The sequence below is a fragment of the Delphinus delphis genome, chromosome 1 (assembly GCF_949987515.2).
Source record: "Delphinus delphis chromosome 1, mDelDel1.2, whole genome shotgun sequence".
Classification (NCBI taxonomy): Eukaryota; Metazoa; Chordata; class Mammalia; order Artiodactyla; family Delphinidae; genus Delphinus; species Delphinus delphis.
This window is the reverse complement of record NC_082683.1, coordinates 25,053,448-25,073,900: the sequence shown is the minus strand read 5'-3', so window position 1 is coordinate 25,073,900 and position 20,453 is coordinate 25,053,448. Positions and strand designations below refer to the sequence as shown.

Sequence of the window (20,453 nt, the reverse complement as noted above, 5' to 3'; positions counted from 1 at the left end):
AGTGGACAAAAGAGGGTCTGAGAAAACATGTTTGTCTATTAGGCTGCATAAAAGGAGGCCTGGGGCTTCCCTGGTGGCGCAGTGGTTGACAGTCCGCCTGCCGATGCAGGGGACATGGGTTCATGCCCCGGTCCGGGCAGATCCCACATGCCGCGGAGCGGCTTGGCCCGTGAGCCATGGCCGCTGAGCCTGCGTGTCCGGAGCCTGTGCTCCGCAACGGGAGAGGCCACAACAGTAAGATGCCCTAGAAGGCTAAGACTATTCTGTTTCGGTGGTAAGTTTCTCCATACTTACAAAGAGCATAAAGAGTATGGGGCTATGGCATGGAAAAAAAAAATAAGCATTAGGTTCTGTTGTTAGGATTACTCATGGTTCCTTTTGTAATATCTTCTTCTAGAAAGCCTCACATTCCAGCTGGCTATAAAACAAACCAGCCAACTAATCCTCAGACTCACCTGCACTCACAAGACTAGTGCTCTCACTTTTCCACATTACTGAAAAGGGAATGTGCTGCTCACATTTTAGTGTCTTTAGTCTCAGTAAGTTTCAGTACATCCAGCTCCCCTTCCAAGTTTTCATAGATAAGCTTACTAATGCCAAAGTTGCTACTGCTGTTTCCATTACTATGCAGTCAAAGTCAGAAAGAAAACAATTACCAGGGCACACCTAGGTTCTTCCAGCGTTGCCAAAGAAGTGAATTAACTGGTCTATAATCTCTTATATCCAATGCAAATTTAAGGGAATCACATTCTGTACATACGCAAGTGCTAACTTCCATAAGGAATCTATACTGGACTCTGGGCTACTGGAAGGCATTAGGGTGTTTTCTTGCCTCATTAATGTGAGCTTACCTTGGCCTTGTCTCTCATTGAGCCCTTTCCCAACACAGAGATCTTTGCACCAGTCTCTTCTTGCAGTCTTTTGATTGTATTCCCTTGTGGTCCAAGGATCTTCCCCACAAAATTGAACTGACAGAAAATAAAGACAGATTTCTAAACACATATGTTCCTATAAAATATTTTCACACGTATTATTTATCTTCAATAATCCTGTAAAATAGGTAGAGTATTACCACTCCCTTTTTACTGAAGTATTATACTGAGGCTGTACGGATAAAGTGATTAGCCTACGGTTATACAACTGGAAAGTGGCAGTTCTTAGACTTGAATTTCCTGATGTAGTTTGGCACTCTTTCCATAATATCACACTGCAACCCTTCATACTTTTACATAAATATTTTAAAGCCAGTTACTTCAGAACAGAACAGACATATGGTACCCTCTGGTAGTACTGGTTTGATAAACTAAATATAACTAGTTGCTTTCCAAAAAAAAAAACTTTGAAAAAAAAATTCTTTTTTTTTTTTGATAATAAAAAGATGATTATATTTCCGTCCTGGCTATAGCTATGCTATTAGGGACGGACTTGCATGTTTCAACTGCCAGATACATATATGGGACAGAACCTTCACCAGCTTAAGTTTCTGACACATCACAATCTCTGTAAGTCTTCTGCTACAGCCCACGCTACAAGACATACTACATACTCTCATACTACAAAGACAACTCAAAGTGAGGCACTCTTTCCCTTACCTTGGGATACTGCTTGACAGGTATCAGAACCCTCTCCTTCAGCTTCATGTTCTTGTGAGAAAATAAATCCAAGTAATTCTCCTCATCGTCCTTTTTTGAATCCCCTTTCTGAATCTTCTCAATTTCTGAATAGGACAAACAGAATTTCATTTAGTTTTTTCTTTTAAATAAAGGCAAAATTCTGAGTCTGCTCAGCTTAAAGCAATAACACAGAGTACTGTGTAATGAGAAAGTGCTAATTTCAAATGGAGACTGGGTGAAAGCACCAAAGCTAGATGAAGCTAACTAGGAAACCCAAAGCCTGCTTCTAATAAGAGCAGTCTGCTCTTCCACTTCTAGTGGAAACCTCTACAGAGACATTCAAATGTTCTTAACACAAAATGGATTTAGCAGTGAATTGGGGAAAAGGGGATAAACGAACTAAAAATATTAAAATCTGCATCAAGAAAAAAGTACAAAGTCATATCTTAATGAAGAGACAAAGTCAATAATTTAAATACACAACGGAGAGTCCCATTAAAATTCTGTAACAGTAGTGCTTTGGATAGCAGTAATCCTTAAGAGTCTGAAAGATCTGGTTTTTACTCTGCCACTCACCAGTTGTGTGAGCTCTGAAAAATTTTTTAATTGCTCTGAATTTTGGTTTCCTCATTGTAAAATGGAGGCAATATCTACCTCATGAGGTTACTATAAAGACAGAATAAAATAACATATGTAAACATGCTAATTAAAGCCCATTTCTTTCTTTCTTTTTTTTTTTTTCCTTTTGGCAGGTGGGATCTTAGTTCCCCGACCAGCAATCAAATCCGAGCCCCCTGCAGTGGAAGTGTGGAGTCTTAACCATGGGATCGCCAGGGAAGTCCCAAAAGCCCATTCCTCAGGAAGTGTTTTAATATATACTGAACACTATCTAGCCCAAATTCACTCAGTGTCCTAAAGGAAAAAATGCACCAAGATAATTTCAATTCATGGGTTAAGACAGTTTCATCAGCTAGAACCTTAGCAACCAAAAAGATTTTCTATCATTAGGGAACTTCATTCACCCATCCATCCATTCATTCAGTGACTGCAAGTGTTTGAGTGCTTCCTATGGAGAGGCACATGAAGGGACAGATACAGGTATGATCACTAACCACTATGGAAGACTTACTAAGAGCCAGGCACCTTGTCCTGTAACGTATATGAGAAACAACAGAACAAGTCAAACATGGTCCCAATCTCCACTATGTTTATATACTAGAGTTCCCAGTCTATGAAGTCAGCAATGAAGTATAGTTAAATGCTACAACAGGAGTACTAACAGAGGTGGGGGCCGAGTATGGAGGCAATGAAGAGCAGCAACTAAAAGGTTATATACTATGGTCCACTGAGAACAACAACAACCAAAAAAATTATACTCCCTAAAATTAGTGGAACATTCTAACTAACACAGAATGTTCTCCTTATATAACATTTCCAGTGTTTCTTCTATAATTTTAAGGCAAGTGTTCTCAAACTTCATTGAATCACCTGGAGGGTTTGTAAAACTAGACTGCTGGGCTCCAATCCCAGTCTGGGATTGTGTTAGGAGTTTGCATTTGTAACAAGTTAGCAGGTGATGCTGATATTGCTGCTCTAGGGATCACACTTTGAAAACTACCAGTTCTGTATAAAGACATACGACTTCAAACACATACTGCAAATCTAAACCTTTAACAATTAAAAAAAAATAACTGTTTAGACTAAGTCCAGCTGTAAAGTACACGGATGAAGGAAGGTTACTGACACTGACAGACTACAGAGTTCAGAATTTCAAACTGAAGGCTTCTGTTTATTAAAAAGCCTAATTTCAGATGTTACACTCTTATAAGAACGGTAAATGACAGTGCTCTTTGCACTCCTATTTTTCATTGCTTGGAATAGAAAACAAATTTAACCTTACAATCAACAGACTAAATGCTTCTTCATTCAACACCTATTTGTTTACTGTTTCACTGGTAGTGTATCCTGACCCCACCCCTTCCCACTTACTGCTAATATTAACTTTTTGTAGTCTCTAGTTTTGAGCCTACCACCTCTGAACACACCTCTTGAGTTTCTGGGCTGGGAAACTGGGCACTCAATCTTCCAAAGTCCACAGGAACAAAGATGCCACATTTCTAATCTGAAAACATCACTGAGGAGCTTCTAAATATGTGGAACAAATTACATGCTTCATTCATCTTAACTATGTCTCTCCGTGTGTCCTAATTGCTGCCATCTAGTTAGGCCCTTCAGCTGTACTTTATACCACTTTCCAGAAACTTTAATTGGTTAGAACAAGAAGATAAGACTCAAAGTCTGTTAATCTGTACTCCCATAGGAAGCAGGGATGCAAAAATTGAACCCAGTAGAAAGGTTTGTTTAATATCAATGTAATGTGCCCCGTGAATTTAAGACCTTTCTATAACATGGATCCTTCTGCTATATTTTGAACTAGGCAGATCTTTAATTAGGATCCCCTTGTCCACTTACCTCACAATTTAAAAAATAACGTTAAAGCATTTTCAGAGAATTCAGAGAACAATGATTTAAGTAAAACAGAACTGAAAAGATAAAACAATCAGGGGGTTAGCCTAGAAAGCAAAAGAAGCAGCAGCAACTTGAGCCTTCAAGAAGGGTGGTCTTCCATGTTTGGAAGGGGAAGGACCAAATATTTATTAAATGCCTACAATGTATCATACTCTATACACATATTACCTCATTTATCCTAAAAAGTAACTCAGTGAAGTAGCTGGTACTATCCCCATTTTATAACTGAGGAAACAAAATCAGAGAAGTTAAATCTCTAAGTCACAAAGCTGTTAAAGTAGTAAGAGAGTAAGGATTAAAACCCAGGCTTTCTCTAACTTCAAACCTCATGCTTTTATTATTGCCTTTCAGTGAGGAGTTGTGGGGGGCACTTTAAGCAAAAAAGAGCTGATTCTGTGAAGTTTTGGGAAGTACTGCTTATACCCCCAGACACTGTCATGCAGCTAAAGACAACAAGAGGGCTCTGCGTGTGCCTCAGATGTTCAGCTGCCTGATCTTTCTTTTCTTTTTCAATTCTTTTTTTTTTCTCCGTTTTTCTTTTTCAATTTCTCTTCTTGGCCTCACTTCTTGTGGAGGGCAAAGGAGCAGGCTGTAATGGGAAGAAAATAAAATCAAAGAGAAGCTTCCTAAAAATGCCTCACCCTCAGGCAAAAGTACTTTCTAGACAATCTTCTGAAATTGACTCCTTTACTTTTTTTTTTAATTTGTTTACTTTCGGCTGTGTTGGGTCTTCGTTTCTGTGCGAGGGCTTTCTCTGGTTGTGGCAAGTGGGGGCCACTCTTCATCGCGGTGCACAGGCCTCTCACTATCGCGGCCTCTCTTGTTGCGGAGCACAGGCTCCAGACGCGCAGGCTCAGTAGTTGTGGCTCACGGGCCTAGTTGCTCCGCGGCATGTGGGATCTTCCCAGACCAGGGCTCGAACCCGTGTCCCCTGCATTAGCAGGCAGATTCTCAACCACTGCGCCACCAGGGAAGCCCTGAAACTGACTCCTTTAAAAGATCTTTGCTTGGGCCTCTGGAGACCCTGGGTATCCCAAGAGTCAAAGAAAGAAACGCTAAGGTGTAAACAACACACAGAGAGGTGACCCATTTGCTTCAAAGTTAGATGCTGACAATAATCATATCTTACCGAGTGCCTTTTATGTGTCAGGAATTTTGTATTTATTGTTTCCCTTTGTCTTTATAACCAGGATTATCCCCACTTAACTAGTGAAGAAATCTTGTCCAAGATCACAAAATTAGTGACAGAGCAGCTATTTAAACCCAGGTTATTCCTTACGTCAGTCAGAGCAAATTCAACAAATCTCGTGGCTTTTCTTCTACTCTTTTACTATAACTTAATCTTTCCTTTTTTTGGTAGGTGTTATCACAACCAGACTGTTAGCTCCAAAGGATGAGAACTGTTTCTTAAATGTATGACTGAGAGGAAAGAACCTGAGTTTTGAAGCTAAACAGAACTGGGTTTGACTCCCAGCTCTGCTACATGCTTGCTGTGTGACCTTGGGCAAGTCATTAAACCCCATTTAGTCTTCCTTCTTACTTTTAAAAAGGATTTTTTTTTAATGGATGAAAGATTTAAGGAACACAAAACTGTTAATACAAGAGAAGTTTGAAAAAAATTATATACAGATTTTATCAACTGGACTGGCTTAACTAAAAATGGCTATCATGTACATTCCATTAACTGAACATGTGATAAGGAGCAAGACAAGCAAGATTTTCTGACTAAGACATCCAGAGATAGTGCTTCTAGGAGGGCAAGATTCATAGGATATCTGCTCCAAAAGGTCAGGTGTCATGCCCTCCTCCAGACTATCAATGTATTTGGTTCATACATCTAACGACAGCACACCTTCCCCTGCTATGAACAATTTCTGGACCCTTGCCATTATTAAACTAACTGCAATTTATAGTACAGTGTCTATTAGACAACAGGCATCTATGAACATTTACCAAATTAAAGAAATGTACCATTAACACCCCCTAACTTCCCTTAACGACTCATATAACTTCATCATTCCCAAATTTATAGTTCTTTGCCCTGTATCTTTTCTGTTGGTAAATCCTTTTGGAATCACAAATCCAGTAAGTTCATTAATTTTGTATAAAACCACTCCATTTTTTTCATTTTTCAAATTATTTATTATTTAAAGCAAGAGCACCGAGTTATAGGTTCTTAATCTGGTTTGGGGTCATGAGCCCCTACAGACTAGCTCCCCAGAAAAAGATACCAACACAGTATTTCACACACAGTGTTGACTAAGGGTGGGTACTGGCTCAAAAAAAATCCCTCAAAGCCAGAGTTAAGAGCACTCTAAGGGGCTCAATTCCCACATTCCAGGATAGCGGCAAACTCTATTATGGCATATCGACCATAGTCTCACAAATCTCTTAGGGTACAACTTAAGAGTTTAAGCCTTTTTTTCTCTTAAAAACAAAACAAAACAACAAACCACTTTATTTTGAGATAACTGTAGATTTATATGCAGTTGTCAGAAATATGAGATCTCGTATATCCTTCACCCACTATTGTCCATAAAATTTTGCATATCTATAATATCATAACCAGAAAATTCACATTAATACAATCTTACTGACTTTACTCAGATCTCACCAGTTTTGCATGTACTTATGTGTGTGTGTATGTTTGCTTAGTTCTATGCAATTTAATCATGTGACCACCACCACAGTCTCAGTACAGAACAGTTCCACCACAAAGATCCCTCATGCTACCCTTTTATAGCCACAGTCACCTCCTTTCCTCTCTCCCCAACATTGGCAACCACTAATGTTCTCCATCTCTATTATTTTATCTTTTCAAGAATGTTAAACTAATGGAATTGTACAGTGTGTAACCTTTTGAGATTGGGTTTTTCATTCAGCATAATTCTCTTGAGGGAATTCCCTGGAGGTCCAGTGGTTAGGACCTGGCACTTTCACTGCCAGGGCCCGGGTTCAATCCCTGGTCAGGGAACTAAGATCCTGAAAGCCGTGCGGCCTGACCAAAAAAAAGTCTCTTGAGATCCATCCAAGTTGTTGTATTTATCAATAGTTCATTTCTTTTTCTTGTTGAGTAGTATTCCATGGTATAGATGTACCACAGCTAAACTATTCATCAATTGGAGACATACGGGTTATTTCCAGTTTTTTGGCTATTATGAATAAAGCTGCTATGAACATTCACGTACAGGTTTCATATGAACATAAGTTTTAATTTTTCTGGGATAAATGCCCAAGAGTACAACTGCTGAGTCGTATGGTAAACACATGTTTAGTTTTGTTAAAAACTGCTCTATCACAGACCTATGCATGCTAACGATATTTTACTTCATTTTGCTAGTATTATGTTCCATAAAAACAGTATTGTAGGGCTTCCCTGGTGGCACAGTGGTTAAGAATCCGCCTGCCAATGCAGGGGACATGGGTTCAAGCCCTGGTCCAGGAAGATCCCACATGCCATGGAGCAACTAAGCCCGTGTGCCACAACTACTGAGCCTGCGTGCCTAGAGTCCATGCTCTGCAACAAGAGAAGCCACCACAATGAGAAGCCTGTGCACTGCAATTAAGAGGGGCCCCCACTCGCCGCAACTAGAGAAAGCCCACGTGCAGCCACAAAGACCCAACACAGCCAAAAATAAATAAACTAAAATTAAAAAAAATAAAGAAATAAACAGTATTGTACCATAGGTATGTAGCCTTATGGGATTGACTTTTTCACCTAACATTAGATTTCCAAGATTTCTCCATCTTGTGGCATTCAGCTATAGTTTTCATTTTCACTGCTGTATTAAGTATTTTATTTTGAGAATCTCACAGTATCCAATCAATGGTGAAACAAAGTGCACTATTTTATGAGTGAGACATTCACGGGCAAAAGTTTCTTTGAGTATATTCCTAGGAATAACCTTGCTCAATTTAAAGAATTTGAATGTTCAGCTTTCAAAGGAAATGCCAAACTGTTATCCAAAGTGGTTGTACCAATTCACACTTCTACCAGCACTGTTCCTTCTAATCCACATCCCCTCAAGCACTAAGTCTTGTTTGACTTCATTTCTGTCAATGTAGCAGGTTTTCATTATTTTCCTGTCTCCAAAATTTTTTTTCCATTTATCTTCATTTACTTTTAGCTACTTAAAAATTTTATTGAAGTATAGTACATTTACAAAGTTGTGTTTAATTTCTGCTGTATAGCAAAGTGACTCAGTTATACACATATATATTCTTTTTCATATTCTTTTCCATTATGGCTTATCACAGGATATTGAATATAGTTCCCAGTGCTATACAGTACAACCCCTTGTTGTCTCTCTCTTTTAGCTACTTTATATTCAATATGTCAAGTTGAAAAAAATAAATCCAGTTTGGAATTAGTTTGAAAAATGCAAAAAACCAACATGTTAATTTAAAAGTTGTCATCTTTATAAGACTAGTTCCTCCTCCCACCAGGACATGGCATATTTCTTTTTATTCACATCTTCGCTTACCACTTTCAATAAAATTTTAAGTCGACAATATGTGATCACAATATTCCTCATCTGTAATATAGAGATAAAAATTCTTCCTGCGTCATAGAATGGCCATGAAGATGGAATTAATGAGTACCACAGGTCATGGCACATGTTATATGCTCTACAAAGGTTACAGATTGTTATTGTTTGTTATGAATATTCACATACATTTTGAATTGATTTTTATTGCCTATCCCAAAGTTTTTGCTATTCTAAAAAATGAGATCATTTTGTCAATTCTTTTCTAATTGGCTACTGCTTCTATATCAGAAAGCTACTGATTTATACATCTTTACCTTGTAATCAGCCACATCACTCACCATTTTCCTAGGTAAACAACCATGAAGTTGTTGCAAATAATGATAAATTCTGCCTCTTTCTTTCCTAATATTTATACTTATACCTACACAGTCATCCCTTGGTGTCCCAGGACCAAACTCCCATACCAAGATCCAAGGATGTTCAAGTCCCTTATATAAAATGACATAGTACTTGCATATAACCTACGCACATCCTCTTGTATACTTTAAATCATCTCTAGATTACTTATAATGTCTAATACAATGTAAATGCTATGTAAATAGTTGTAAATACAATGTAAACCAGCGCAAAGCCGATTCAAGTTTTGCTTTTAGGAAATTGTGGAATCCCTCCCACCCCCGAGTATTTCTGATTCATTGTTGGTTGAATCCACATATATGGAGAACCCGTGGATATGAAGAGCCATACTTGGTCTATAGTTCCTTTGCAATTCCACTTTCTGGTTTTAATAGGTCTTGCTAGCTCTGTAGAATGAAATGGGGACATCTAGGTGTATTTCCATAGTATACTGTAAATAAAATAAAGAAATATACTATTTTGAAATTTCAATAGATTTTTGTCTGGAAATATTCTGCACTGAGGGGTTTTTTTTTGGCTGCTCCACTGCGTGCGGGATCTTAGCCTTGACCAGGGATCAAACCCATGCCCCTTGCAGTGGAAACATGGAGTCTTAACCACTGGACTGCCAGGGAAGTCCCTGCACTGAATGCTTGTGGAAGATGAATTTCTGCATATCTTTTCAAGATCATCTGGGGATTGTTAATCTACTGAAAATGTTTACTTATTCCTGAGTCATTTACACTAACTTGTATTTTCCTAGTTACAAAAAGTAGAAAAAGAACACTGATATACATAAAAACATCTTATGTTTATTATGTAAATATTTAACACAAATAATATGATAAATTATTTTTGTTTCAGAAAACAAGCATGGGTACCCTGAGAGTCTTTGTATGTCTGCAAACGCATTTAATTGTCATCGTGGTTGAAGATCAATTTGGCTAATATAGAAATCTATATTCAAAATCGAAATCCCTCAGAATTGCGTTATTTTTCCATCATGCAACGAGGATGAATATTCATTTATCAAATATTTAGTAAGAGGCCACTCTGTGCAGCACTCTTAAAGGAACAGAAGATACAGCCATGAACAAAGCAGACAAAAGATCCCTGCCCTGGTAGAGCTGACATTCTAGTCATAAAGAAGCAGCAGCCAACAAGCAAACACATTAACTACAACGTATGGTGCATCAGATGCTAAGTGAAAAATAATATAAAGCTGGGAAAAGGTACAGGAAGGGCTATGTGGCTGGTAAAGAAGAGTGGTCTGGGTCTTGTAGCACCTCTTGGGAAACAGGCAGAGTTGCCTGGAGGAGTCACAGTCCTCAGTGCTAGGCTCTGCTCTCCTAGCAGAGGGTTTCCCCCTCCTTTGTCTTGCCCTGTGATCTTCACTGCCCTGTTGGCTAGGACTTTGATGTGTTCAGAAAATCTGATGAAACAGATTTTCTTTTAATATTTTAGCACAAAATTTATTTTTATTTTTTTGAGTACAATTTGTTGCAGGTACTATAGTGAGGGGTGGGGGGGGGGTGAGCAAAGAGGGTTAGGTGTGAGGATCCAGACTCAGACTGACTTCAAATTCTCCATATGCTGCTTACTAATTTTGTTACCTTAGGCAAATGATTTAATCTGTTTGCCTTGGTTTCCTCATGTGTAGAAGTAAGAATAATAAGAGTAACTTCCTCATAGTATTGTTATGAAGACTAAACATTTGATGTAAAGTGCTCAGGCCAGTGTCCAGCATCCAGCATAGTGTTAGCTGTGTTTTTCTTACCTGTATCCTTATCAGAGCTTAAATACTACTATTCCGTCTTCTCAATCTCACTTTCTCACAATTGGTTGACTTTACTACGACCACTTTTCCAGATCATTCAAAAATATCTTAAAATAAATCAACTGTATTTCAATTTAAAAAAAAAATCTTCAAAGCCAGGTCCAACATATATCAAGACTTATCCATGCTAAGAAATATTCACATATCCCAAGTTAGTTTTCTCAATGAGCCAGCATTACCTCAATCCCATTTCTCCAATTAAAATTCAATTTGGTTAAAGGAAAAAGACATCAAAAAAGCCCAAGTTTAGAAGATGTGGCACATATATACAATGGAATATTACTCAGTCATAAAAAGAAATGAAATTGAGTTATATGTAGTGAGGTGGATGGACCTAGAATCTGTCATACAGAATGAAATAGGTCAGAAAAACAAATATCGTATGCTAACACATATACATGGAATCTAAAAAAAAAATTGGTCCTGAAGAACCTAGGGGCAGGACAGGAATAAAGACGCAGACGTACACATAGACAGTGGACTTAAGGACACGGGGAGGGGGAAGGGTAAGCTAGGACAACATGAGAGGGCGGCATTGACATATATACACTACCAAATGTAAAACAGATAGCTAGTGGGAAGCAGCCGAATAGCACAGGGAAATCAGCTCGGTGCTTTGTGACCACCTAGAGGGGTGGGATAGGGAGGGTGGGAGGGAGACGCAAGAGGGAGGGGACATGGGGATATAGGTATATGTACAGCTGATTCACTTTGTTATACAGCAGCAACTAACACAACAATGTAAAGCAATTACACTCCAATAAAGATGTTAAATAATAAAATAAAAGGTGTTAAGAGTGGGAGGAAAAAAAGCACCCAAGTTTAAAAAATGTAAGAAGGGTGAAAATCGGAAGTAACTTTTAAGGATCAATAGTTTTTGATGGCTATCCTAAGAAACCTTCTTTTACTAAAAAGACGAGCACCATACTGGACACTTGATGTGCTCAGAAAGGCAAAAAAAGCTTGCATTTTCATACCTTACTCAGTACCACGAATTTACAACTAGGAGAAAACTGGTGACATGTTATTATCTAATGATTACAGGTCAAAGGGAACTGTGCTGGTGCTTTTTACACAACATTTAATCCTCACAACTCACCATCCCACTTTACAGATGAGGTTACTGAGGTTCAGAAAGTTTCCCGGGAGTAGGTGACTAGTCAAGAGTTAGAATTTCAAACCCAAGCCAACACCTTAAAGTTCTAAAGTTCGTTATTTTATTCTCATTTAAGATGGACTGATTAAAGACAGGAGGAAATAAAAATAAGACCCAGTCAACCTATACCATTTAGTCTGACGTTCCTGAATCTGCATGTACTTGCTTTCAAACACCTGGTGTTTGCTATATGCAAGACAATATGAAAAATATAAAGATTTAAAAGCATTCCTTGGGGCTTCCCTGGTTGCGCGGTGGTTAAGAGTCTGCCTGCCGATGCAGGGGACACGGGTTGGTGCCCCGGTCCAGGAAGATCCCACATATCGCGGAGCGGCTGGGCCCATGAGCCATGGCCGCTGAGCCTGCGCGTCCGGAGCCTGTGCTCCGCAACGGGAGAGGCCACAACAGTGAGAGGCCCGCGTACCGCAAGACAAACAAACAAACAAACAGAAAGCATTCCTTGCCCTCAAAGAGCTTGCCAGAAGAACACAATGAACAGTAATGTTTCAAACAATCTGACTGTGTTATAGAACAGCAAAGCACAGAGTTGAAAATGTAAGCAGTTTATCTAAATGTTCTTATTCTTGACCACCTCAGGCTTTGTTTACTGTGTTTAAAAGTAAAGACCTCTAACCAACGGTGGGAGACAGAGAACAAAGGGAGGGAAATGATATTTTCATAACGGACGTGTCCATTATATCAACCCTGCCAAAGAGTCCAACTACTCATTCAGTGTTGGAATGCTGTGAATTTTTATTTGCTTAATAAAATTTAGGTATCATAAGATACACTTATTAAAACGTTTTAACTAGAAGGGAGAGCAAAACAGACGGCTTGAGGGAGAAATCAAGGCGACTAGGTGATGGCCAGTTTTGAGCAAAAAAGGAGCGCTAGTGTACACACAGAGAACAAAGACTACTATTCCTAATCTATTTCAGGACTGAAGCAAAAAAAGGGGGGGAGACCATGCAACTTCTTTCAATTTTTTCCCATCTTACTGGGAATGTCATGGAAACCATCCTGAATCTCCCTGTATCACCCCCTTTCACTGTCTCTAGGTTTGTTTTTCCCTTCTCCAATGACGAGCACGCGTTGTAAAATAAAGGGATCCAACCGTCTGGCTCTACAGCAATTGACCATCTTATCGGCCGAAGTCGGCAATCTGATTCGGAAAACCTCAAGCTCCGATTCCCACAGGTTGCTCCTGCCTCCGAGCAACTCAAGCTCCAGTTACCGCGAAGTCCGACCCGGCCCCGACGGCCGCGGCGCGCTGGACAGGGCACCCCAGCCTCACCCCATCTCACCTCGGCCCTCCCTCCCTCCCTCCCGGCTCAGGCTGCCTTCACCTCCTACACCCTCAGTTGAGGCGCCGACCGCCACCCGCGATCAAAAAGCTTCCCCTTTCGGGAAAGCGGGAGATGAAGGTTCATTTCTGGAAGAATCTGAGCACTCGGAGCGCGGGGCAGCTGCAAGAGGTGGGAGGGGGAAGGGTCGGCAAGGGGGCGGGGAGCGCGGCACTATCCATCAAAATCTTTGCGCTAAGAGATCGCCAAGTCCCCTTCGGGCCTCCACTGCAGCCTAGGAATTCTCCCTCGCACCCTGGACCGGAATGGGAGTTGTAGAATCTAGGGTCCCGAAGACGAGGACGAGATAAGGGGAGTCCTCGACTGCCTGGGTCCCCAGGGGGCGGTAAGGGAGAGGAACAAAGCCGCTACCACCCATGACCCCGGGTGGCCGGGCGACCCACAGGGACCCCGGAGGCGCCCTTACCTGCCGTCAGCAACTGCATGGCGTGAGTGAAGGACGGGTCGAGCGAGTCCTTCTCGGCCATGAGTTCGGGCAGGTACTTGTTCTCCGGCTCCATCTTGACCGAGGCAGTGGCTGAGGGGGGCAGCAGCGGGGTCGGCGCTGGACCGCCCACAGTCGCGTCGGGACCCGTGGCCGAGGGCGGCAGCAGCGGCGGCGGCTGCGTGGCGGGCGAGGCCCGGGCGCCCCCCCGGGACCCCCCTCCGCCTCCCCGGGACCGGTGAGGCAGCGGCGGCTGCCGAGACGGCGCCTGACGCACCGAGGGGTGGGCACCTGAGGGGTCCATGGAGCCGCTGCGGCCTGAGGACCGACTCATGCGCGCGGCGGGGTCGTCCCGGCGCTGCATTGTGGAGAATATGCGATCGAGGGATCGAGGAAGCGACGCGGCAGCGGCAGAGGCCCGAGCGACGGTTGGCGAAGGTGGGAGAGCGGGAGCGACGGCGACCGAAGCCGACCCGAGCGACCCAGCGAAAGAGAGCACCGGAAATGAGGCGGCGCGCGTGCGCAGCCAGTACCGGCACCGCCCTTGGGTTTCTCCGCGGAGAACAAAGTCCCTGGTCGGGCCACGGCGCCTGCGCACCGCCGCGGAGCCCGAAGAAGTCGCCTCCCCGCTCCCCTTTTTCCTCCGAGCCCGCCAGGCCGGAGCCTTGTGCGCGTGCGCGGGTGTCCGCGGGCTCCGTTAGTTTCTTTCCCTCGTGACTCGGCGCTAGAGGAACACGTGTCTCCTCCCACTTATGGCCGAGAGCGCGGAGGGGGCGGGGGCTGTGGAATGTCTTTGTCTGCGCGCGGGCCCGCGGCTTGTGGGGCGGGAGACCTGATGCTCGCGGGGCCACGCCTCCTCCAACGGCTGAGCTGTGGAACTCAATGGGGTGGGGGAGGGGAGAGGGGTCACTGAAGTATGGAAATGAAAGAAGACCCGCCTGGGGGACGCGGGAGAGGAAGGAGAGAGAATTGGGGCTGTTTGGGCAGAAAGAGAGGAGGGAGAGATTAGCGTGGAGAAGGGAAGACTAAAGGAGAGTCTGACTCAGAGTTGAGGGGTGGAGAAGGGAAGCTTAGAGGGGGACATTGAGGAAGGACGGGTCAATGGAAAGGCTGAAGGCTATTGGAGGAGTTAAACTAAGAGGGAGGGTTCAGATCGGAGACCTGATATCTAGCCAGGAAAAGGGCCCCAGACCAAAGCAGGGAATCCAAGGAGTACGTATCCCATGGTTTCCAATATAGTAGGTTCTTAAACGTTAGCCTTTGTTGATCAGAGGAGTCGTCTTAAAGGGCGAAGCATTTTAGCTCTCTACACATAGTACTGCTTTCTGCAGACGTGTTTCTTCCACAAAAACATGGGGTAGAGGCCAGCTGCGTAATCCTTAGGGTGGCGCCTTCTACGGATGTGAGTGCTAAGCCTCCTGCCCTTCACGATGAATAAATCATTCCACACTTGCTCAAAGAGACAGACCGTTACCGCTGCTCTCAAGGCCGAGGTATTATAGTGGACAGTCTCCCACAGCGTTCTCCTCATCCTGGGGTGCTATATGCAAATGAAAGCTACGTCTTTACTTTCCCATAAACTCTCAAACACCTGGTACCTTCTCTAACCCTTTCCTTCCCTCCACAGATTTTTGCTTCCCTCATTGAAAGCACTCGTTCCCATCCCTTCTCCTGGATCAGTTCCCCTAATAAGCCCACACTTTTCAAAAGCATTTCTGGAAATTGTCTTCTTGGTGCCTGGGAACTGCTGATATTTAGATCTGAAACTTAGAAGCCTTCAGCTAGGGAACATTAGGGGCTGGCTACCTTCTTGGGGGTAGGGAGACAAATCACCAGCAGAAATGAGAACAAAACACAAATCCCTCCGTAAATTATCACATATATGTTATACATATTTATCTCCAGTGTCTAGGGCAGTACTTTACTTTGAGGTCACATAGGTAGTTTACAGTCAAGTAGGAGGGGGAAAAAAAAGAATGGTTTTGAATAATTGTGATGAAGAATGTAAAGTGACAGGTGTCCAAAGATAAATTAGGTGGGATTGGAGTTCAAAGTGGAAGATAGATTTCGGCCAGGAGAGAATGAGTTCCAGGCAAAGGGAAGTGTGAATAAATGAGCAGAGATGAGAATGTCACAAATAGTTTAAGAACTGGGAGTAATCCAGTTGTGGACTGTGAAGAAATAGGTGAGTTGAGAGAGCAAATGCCTGGAGGAGGGGAAAGGGGATGAGGAGGGTTTATAGCTCCCTTGCAACACATTTCTGCTGCTGTCCTTGAAACTCCTGCTTGGGTGGTGGTGTTACAAATGGCTGAAGTGTCCTTGCTCTGTAATGAGATGCCTAGATGTAGGTGCCTTGAGCTGAGGCTAATAAAACTTCGATAAAGAAGTGTCTGAAAAGGCATTGGGTAGTGGTATCTGTGGGTTTCTAGACTAGACTCAACATTCTTTCCAGGAGGCTGCCAAACCTTTACGTACTTTGTCTAAAGGTGGGGTTGAGGCGAAGTTTGAGCTCTTCTTCCTAGTGAGACACACAAAAGGTAATCTCTGAGGTGATGGGTTGTGAGGCTGCAGTGTAGTTACCAAGTAGGTGAAGCAACAGCCTTCTGTTTGGGGGAGGGGGGCCTTCCCTGGAGTCAGGGGAGAGTAATTCCTGTCCTGAAAGCCTAGAGGTCTGGATTTCATTTTGTGTTGACCATGATATGCTGCCTCAGGTTCACCTGAAGGTACTAACAGCATGGCCTTGTGAAAAAACTGATTTTGGGGTGAGGCAGACAAATTCATAAGCCAGCGACGCCTTGTCCTCACTGTGTGTCATTAGGAGAACTACAGCCTGTCTGAGCCTTCGTTCCCTCCTATATAAAGTGGAGATAATGACATCTACCTTGCAGAATTGTTGTGAACATTAACAAATAGCAGTGTAAACCTCCTGGACTTATAAGCAGAATAATAATAACTATTATTCCACTTAGTGCCTAATGAAGATTTTTGGGTGTTTCATGTTAGCTGTGGATCTGAAAGGCCTGTTCTCTAATCTGTCTCGTTTTCACTGACTATAGCTAGACTTTGTTTGGGGGTGGGGGAGGGAGAAGTTCCTTCTACCCTATTTTCTCCCTTAATTGAGTTACTGTGGTGTAGGATGCAGGAGCAATTGAGAGCATTGTGATTCAGATGGAGTTAGGTCCAAATCGGGCTCTTCCTCTTACCTGCTGGATAATTGAGCACATTACTCAAACTTGCTCAGCCTCTGCTTTCTCCTGCTTGATAAAAAAGGGGTCATAACAATCCTACCTTTGGGCTGATAGAATTAAAAGTGATAGTATCTGTAAAGCACTCAGCACAGGAGCTGACAGTTAGTAGGTGCTTGATAAGTGATAGCGGCCATTGTTATTACTACACACTTTATTGAGTACCTTATTGCATACTTTCACTTTCATGTGAGTCCCTAACTGAGGGGCTGGAGGATTTTTTTTTTTTTTGCCTGTAGCTGATTGACCCGTGCTTGACCCACCAATGGAGGATCTGTAGCCCCGTCCGCCTCCCCTGCTTCACAGACGGTTTCCAAGAGAAGAAGGGCTCCAGCCCTGGGCAGTTTCTCTTCTCGGAAGGAAGTGCCAAATATGTGGAGGGTGTGGAAGGAGAAAGCAAGACTGAGAATATTTAATTTTTTTTCTAAGATTTTTTTATTATAAAAATATATGCTTTGAGTATTTGACATCTCTGTGCTTCATTTCTTCTTCTATAAAATAGGGCTAACTACTACCTGGGAATCCCCTGGTGGTCCAGTGGTTAGGACTCTGCACTTCCACTGCAGGGTGCACGGATTCGATCCCTGGTTGGGGAACTAAGATCTCGCATGCCGCATGTTGCGGCCAGAAACAGAAAATAAACAAACAAAAAACTACTACCTACTTCATAGGGCTCTTATGAGGGCTTAAAGAGTGCATTTATATAAAGTAATTAGAGTAATGCCCAGCAGACTATAAATATCAAATATTACATTTTATTATAAAAGATACATGCTTCTAGTTTTAAGAAAAATCTAACTATAAAAAAGGCATAAAGTGAAAAGTAAAATTCCCCTTAAATCCTGACCCATTCACTTGACTGTCCTTCTCTAAAGACACTATTCAGTGTTTGCTTGTGTAGCCTTCCAGACATTTTTGTTGCATCTATTGTATATGTAAGTCTATCTTTTTTTTTTTTTTTTTGTGGTATGCGGGCCTCTCACTGCGCTCTAGAGCCCGTGCTCCGCAACAAGAGAAGCCACTGCAATGAGAAGCCCGCGCACGGAAACGAAGAGTAGCCCCCGCTCACTGCAACCAGAGAAAGCCCCCGCGCAACAACGAAGACCCAACGCAGCCAAAAATAAATAAAAATTAAAACAATAAGTCAAATAGAGACATGGAAAATATATTTTTTAATTAATTTATTTATGCGTTGGGTTCTTGGCGCGCGGGCTTCAGTAGTTGTGGCCCGTGGGCTCAGTAGTTATGGCTCGCAGGCTCTAGAGCGCAGGCTCAGTAGTTGAGGTGCATGGGCTTAGTTGCTCCACGGCATGTGGGCTCTTCCCTGACCAGGGCTTGAACCTGTGTCCCCTGCATTGGCAGGGGGATCCTTAACCACTGCCCCACCAGAGAAGTCCCCTCTACTTCATTTTTCATGGTAGCATATTATTCCACCAAGTACTTCTCAATCCGTTCCCTTCTGATAGAAATATAGGTTGATTCCAGCTTTTCAGTATTGCAAATGATGCTGCAATGAGCCTCACCATCTTTGTGCATTAATATCAATATATCTATGGGATAAATTCCTAGAAATGACACAGAAAGACTGTGCCAAACAGCAGGATAAGCAGCATCCTCTTCTTGTACCTCCTCAATCAATTCTGGGTACTCTCTTCCCATAGTTTTATTTTTTTTTAACCTGATTTTATTTTATTTTTTCATGGAAAGGCATTTTATTTTAAATACAGCAGTGTGTGCATGTCAATCCCAAGCTCCCAGTCTATCCCTCCCCCACCCCGGTAACTGGTAACCATAAGTTTGTTCTCTAAGTCTGTGAGTCTGTTTCTGTTTTGTAAATACGTTCATTTGTATCATTCCATTGTGTACGTGTACCACATCTTCTTTATTCCCTGCCCATAGTTTTAGTCTTTGCCAATGTGGTAGATGAAAATGGCATGAGGGTCAACACTGAGTAAGAGAGTTCATGCCCTCAAGGAGCTCACTGTAGAGTGAAGGGAACAAATATATAAATCAAGAGTTAGTAGTGTGAAAAGTGTTATCACAGAGGACTGTACAAAGAGCTGAAGGAATGCACCGGAAGGAGTGACTGGTCAACTGCCAACGTAAATGAGGAAAGTTGGATTTGGGGGGAAGATGCCAGGTGGAGTGGGGGCAGGGCATTTAAGTGTTGGCACTTCAGCAGAGCTTGGTCCCGTGACTGTTCTCCCTCCTCCATGATCTGGAATGTAGATCTCTAACCCAAACTTCTGAGTTCCAAATCCAGGTAGCCAATTGCAGCCCTGTTACATCCCCATTTCAATTTCTCAGAGAGCCATCAAACTCAACATGTCCCCAGTAGAACTCAAACTTCTGCCATGAGCAGTGCTGCTTCAGGGCTCAGATGACTTGAGAAATTAAATCCTTCAGTAAGACCCAGTCCTGCTCCAGCACCTCAGAGCATCAGGGCCAGCAACACTTAAGGAGGCATCCACTTTCAGGGCCATCTCCTTGCTTGCCTCACTCTAGTCCAGGGGTGTTCTTAGTGTTCCCACAGAAGGCACCCTTGGTAGGGGCAGTGGGCAGGGACAAAGGGGGTCAGAGCAGGGCTGATGTGCCCAATGACTTGACCCCACTGCTTAGTCACACAGTCATGTGTGAAAAGTCCCTAGAAATGTCCCAGAAATACTTGAAGGGAACTTTGCAGGGGCAACAACGGGAACTTGGGATGATTAGTGCTCATGTAGCTTTGTTTGAGTCCACAGGGTTATGAGGCCTGCGTGATATTTGGATTATAATAACTTTTTTTTCTGCCTGACCTGCCATCCAGAGCAGCTTGTGCGCCAGAACCACTTCTGTCTTTATATAGACAGAGGCTGGCACAAAGCAGGCCTTTGATAAATGTGTGTTGACCAAGTAAATACCTGCTAAATAATTAAACTCTCATTCTCCTCGTTGCCTTCACCTAACCTGCTTCTCCTCCACTGTTCCCTGTTTTAGGGAACAACACCCCCAACTTACCACACAGCCAGAAATCTGGGAGTCGTCCTTAACCTCTTTCTGCTGCCTCACCGCTCTATGCCTACCCTACACAATCCATGCCTGAATCCTATTGTTGTTTACTTCATAAATGGTGCCCGTCGGTGTTTCTCTGTCTCCACTACTACCTGTGCCTCCATCTGAGGTTTCATAGTGCCTCACCTGAACTTCTGCAACCTCTGAACTGGTCCCCAACTTCTTCTCCTGCTCCTGCCCCTCTTCTCTACTCTCCACCCAGAAGCCAGCATAATGTTTTCAAAGTGCAAATCTGATCATATTTGTGTGTGTGTCTCTCTCTCTCTCACACACACACACATACCCTTAAACCTCTTCAGTGGCTTCATATTGCCCTTAGGATAAAAACCAAAACCTTTACAATGTCTG

The 20,453-nt window shown here is 42.8% G+C and overlaps 1 protein-coding gene across 2 annotated transcripts in view; it reads right to left on the bottom strand.

The window, feature by feature from the left end:
• Positions 1-14,291, bottom strand: part of KHDRBS1 (KH RNA binding domain containing, signal transduction associated 1) — a 35,201-nt gene extending 20,910 nt beyond the window's left edge. For both annotated transcript variants that reach the window (XR_009520376.1, XM_060018148.1), the window contains exons 1-3: positions 13,792-14,291; positions 1,593-1,717; positions 852-968 (exon numbers count right to left, since the gene is read on the bottom strand). Coding sequence is in view for 1 of the 2 variants with exons in the window: in XM_060018148.1 (XP_059874131.1) it covers positions 852-968; positions 1,593-1,717; positions 13,792-14,173 (624 nt within the window). In the remaining variant the exon portion in view is untranslated. The remainder of the gene's footprint in view (positions 1-851; positions 969-1,592; positions 1,718-13,791) is intronic.
• Between the last annotated feature and the right edge of the window lie 6,162 nt (positions 14,292-20,453).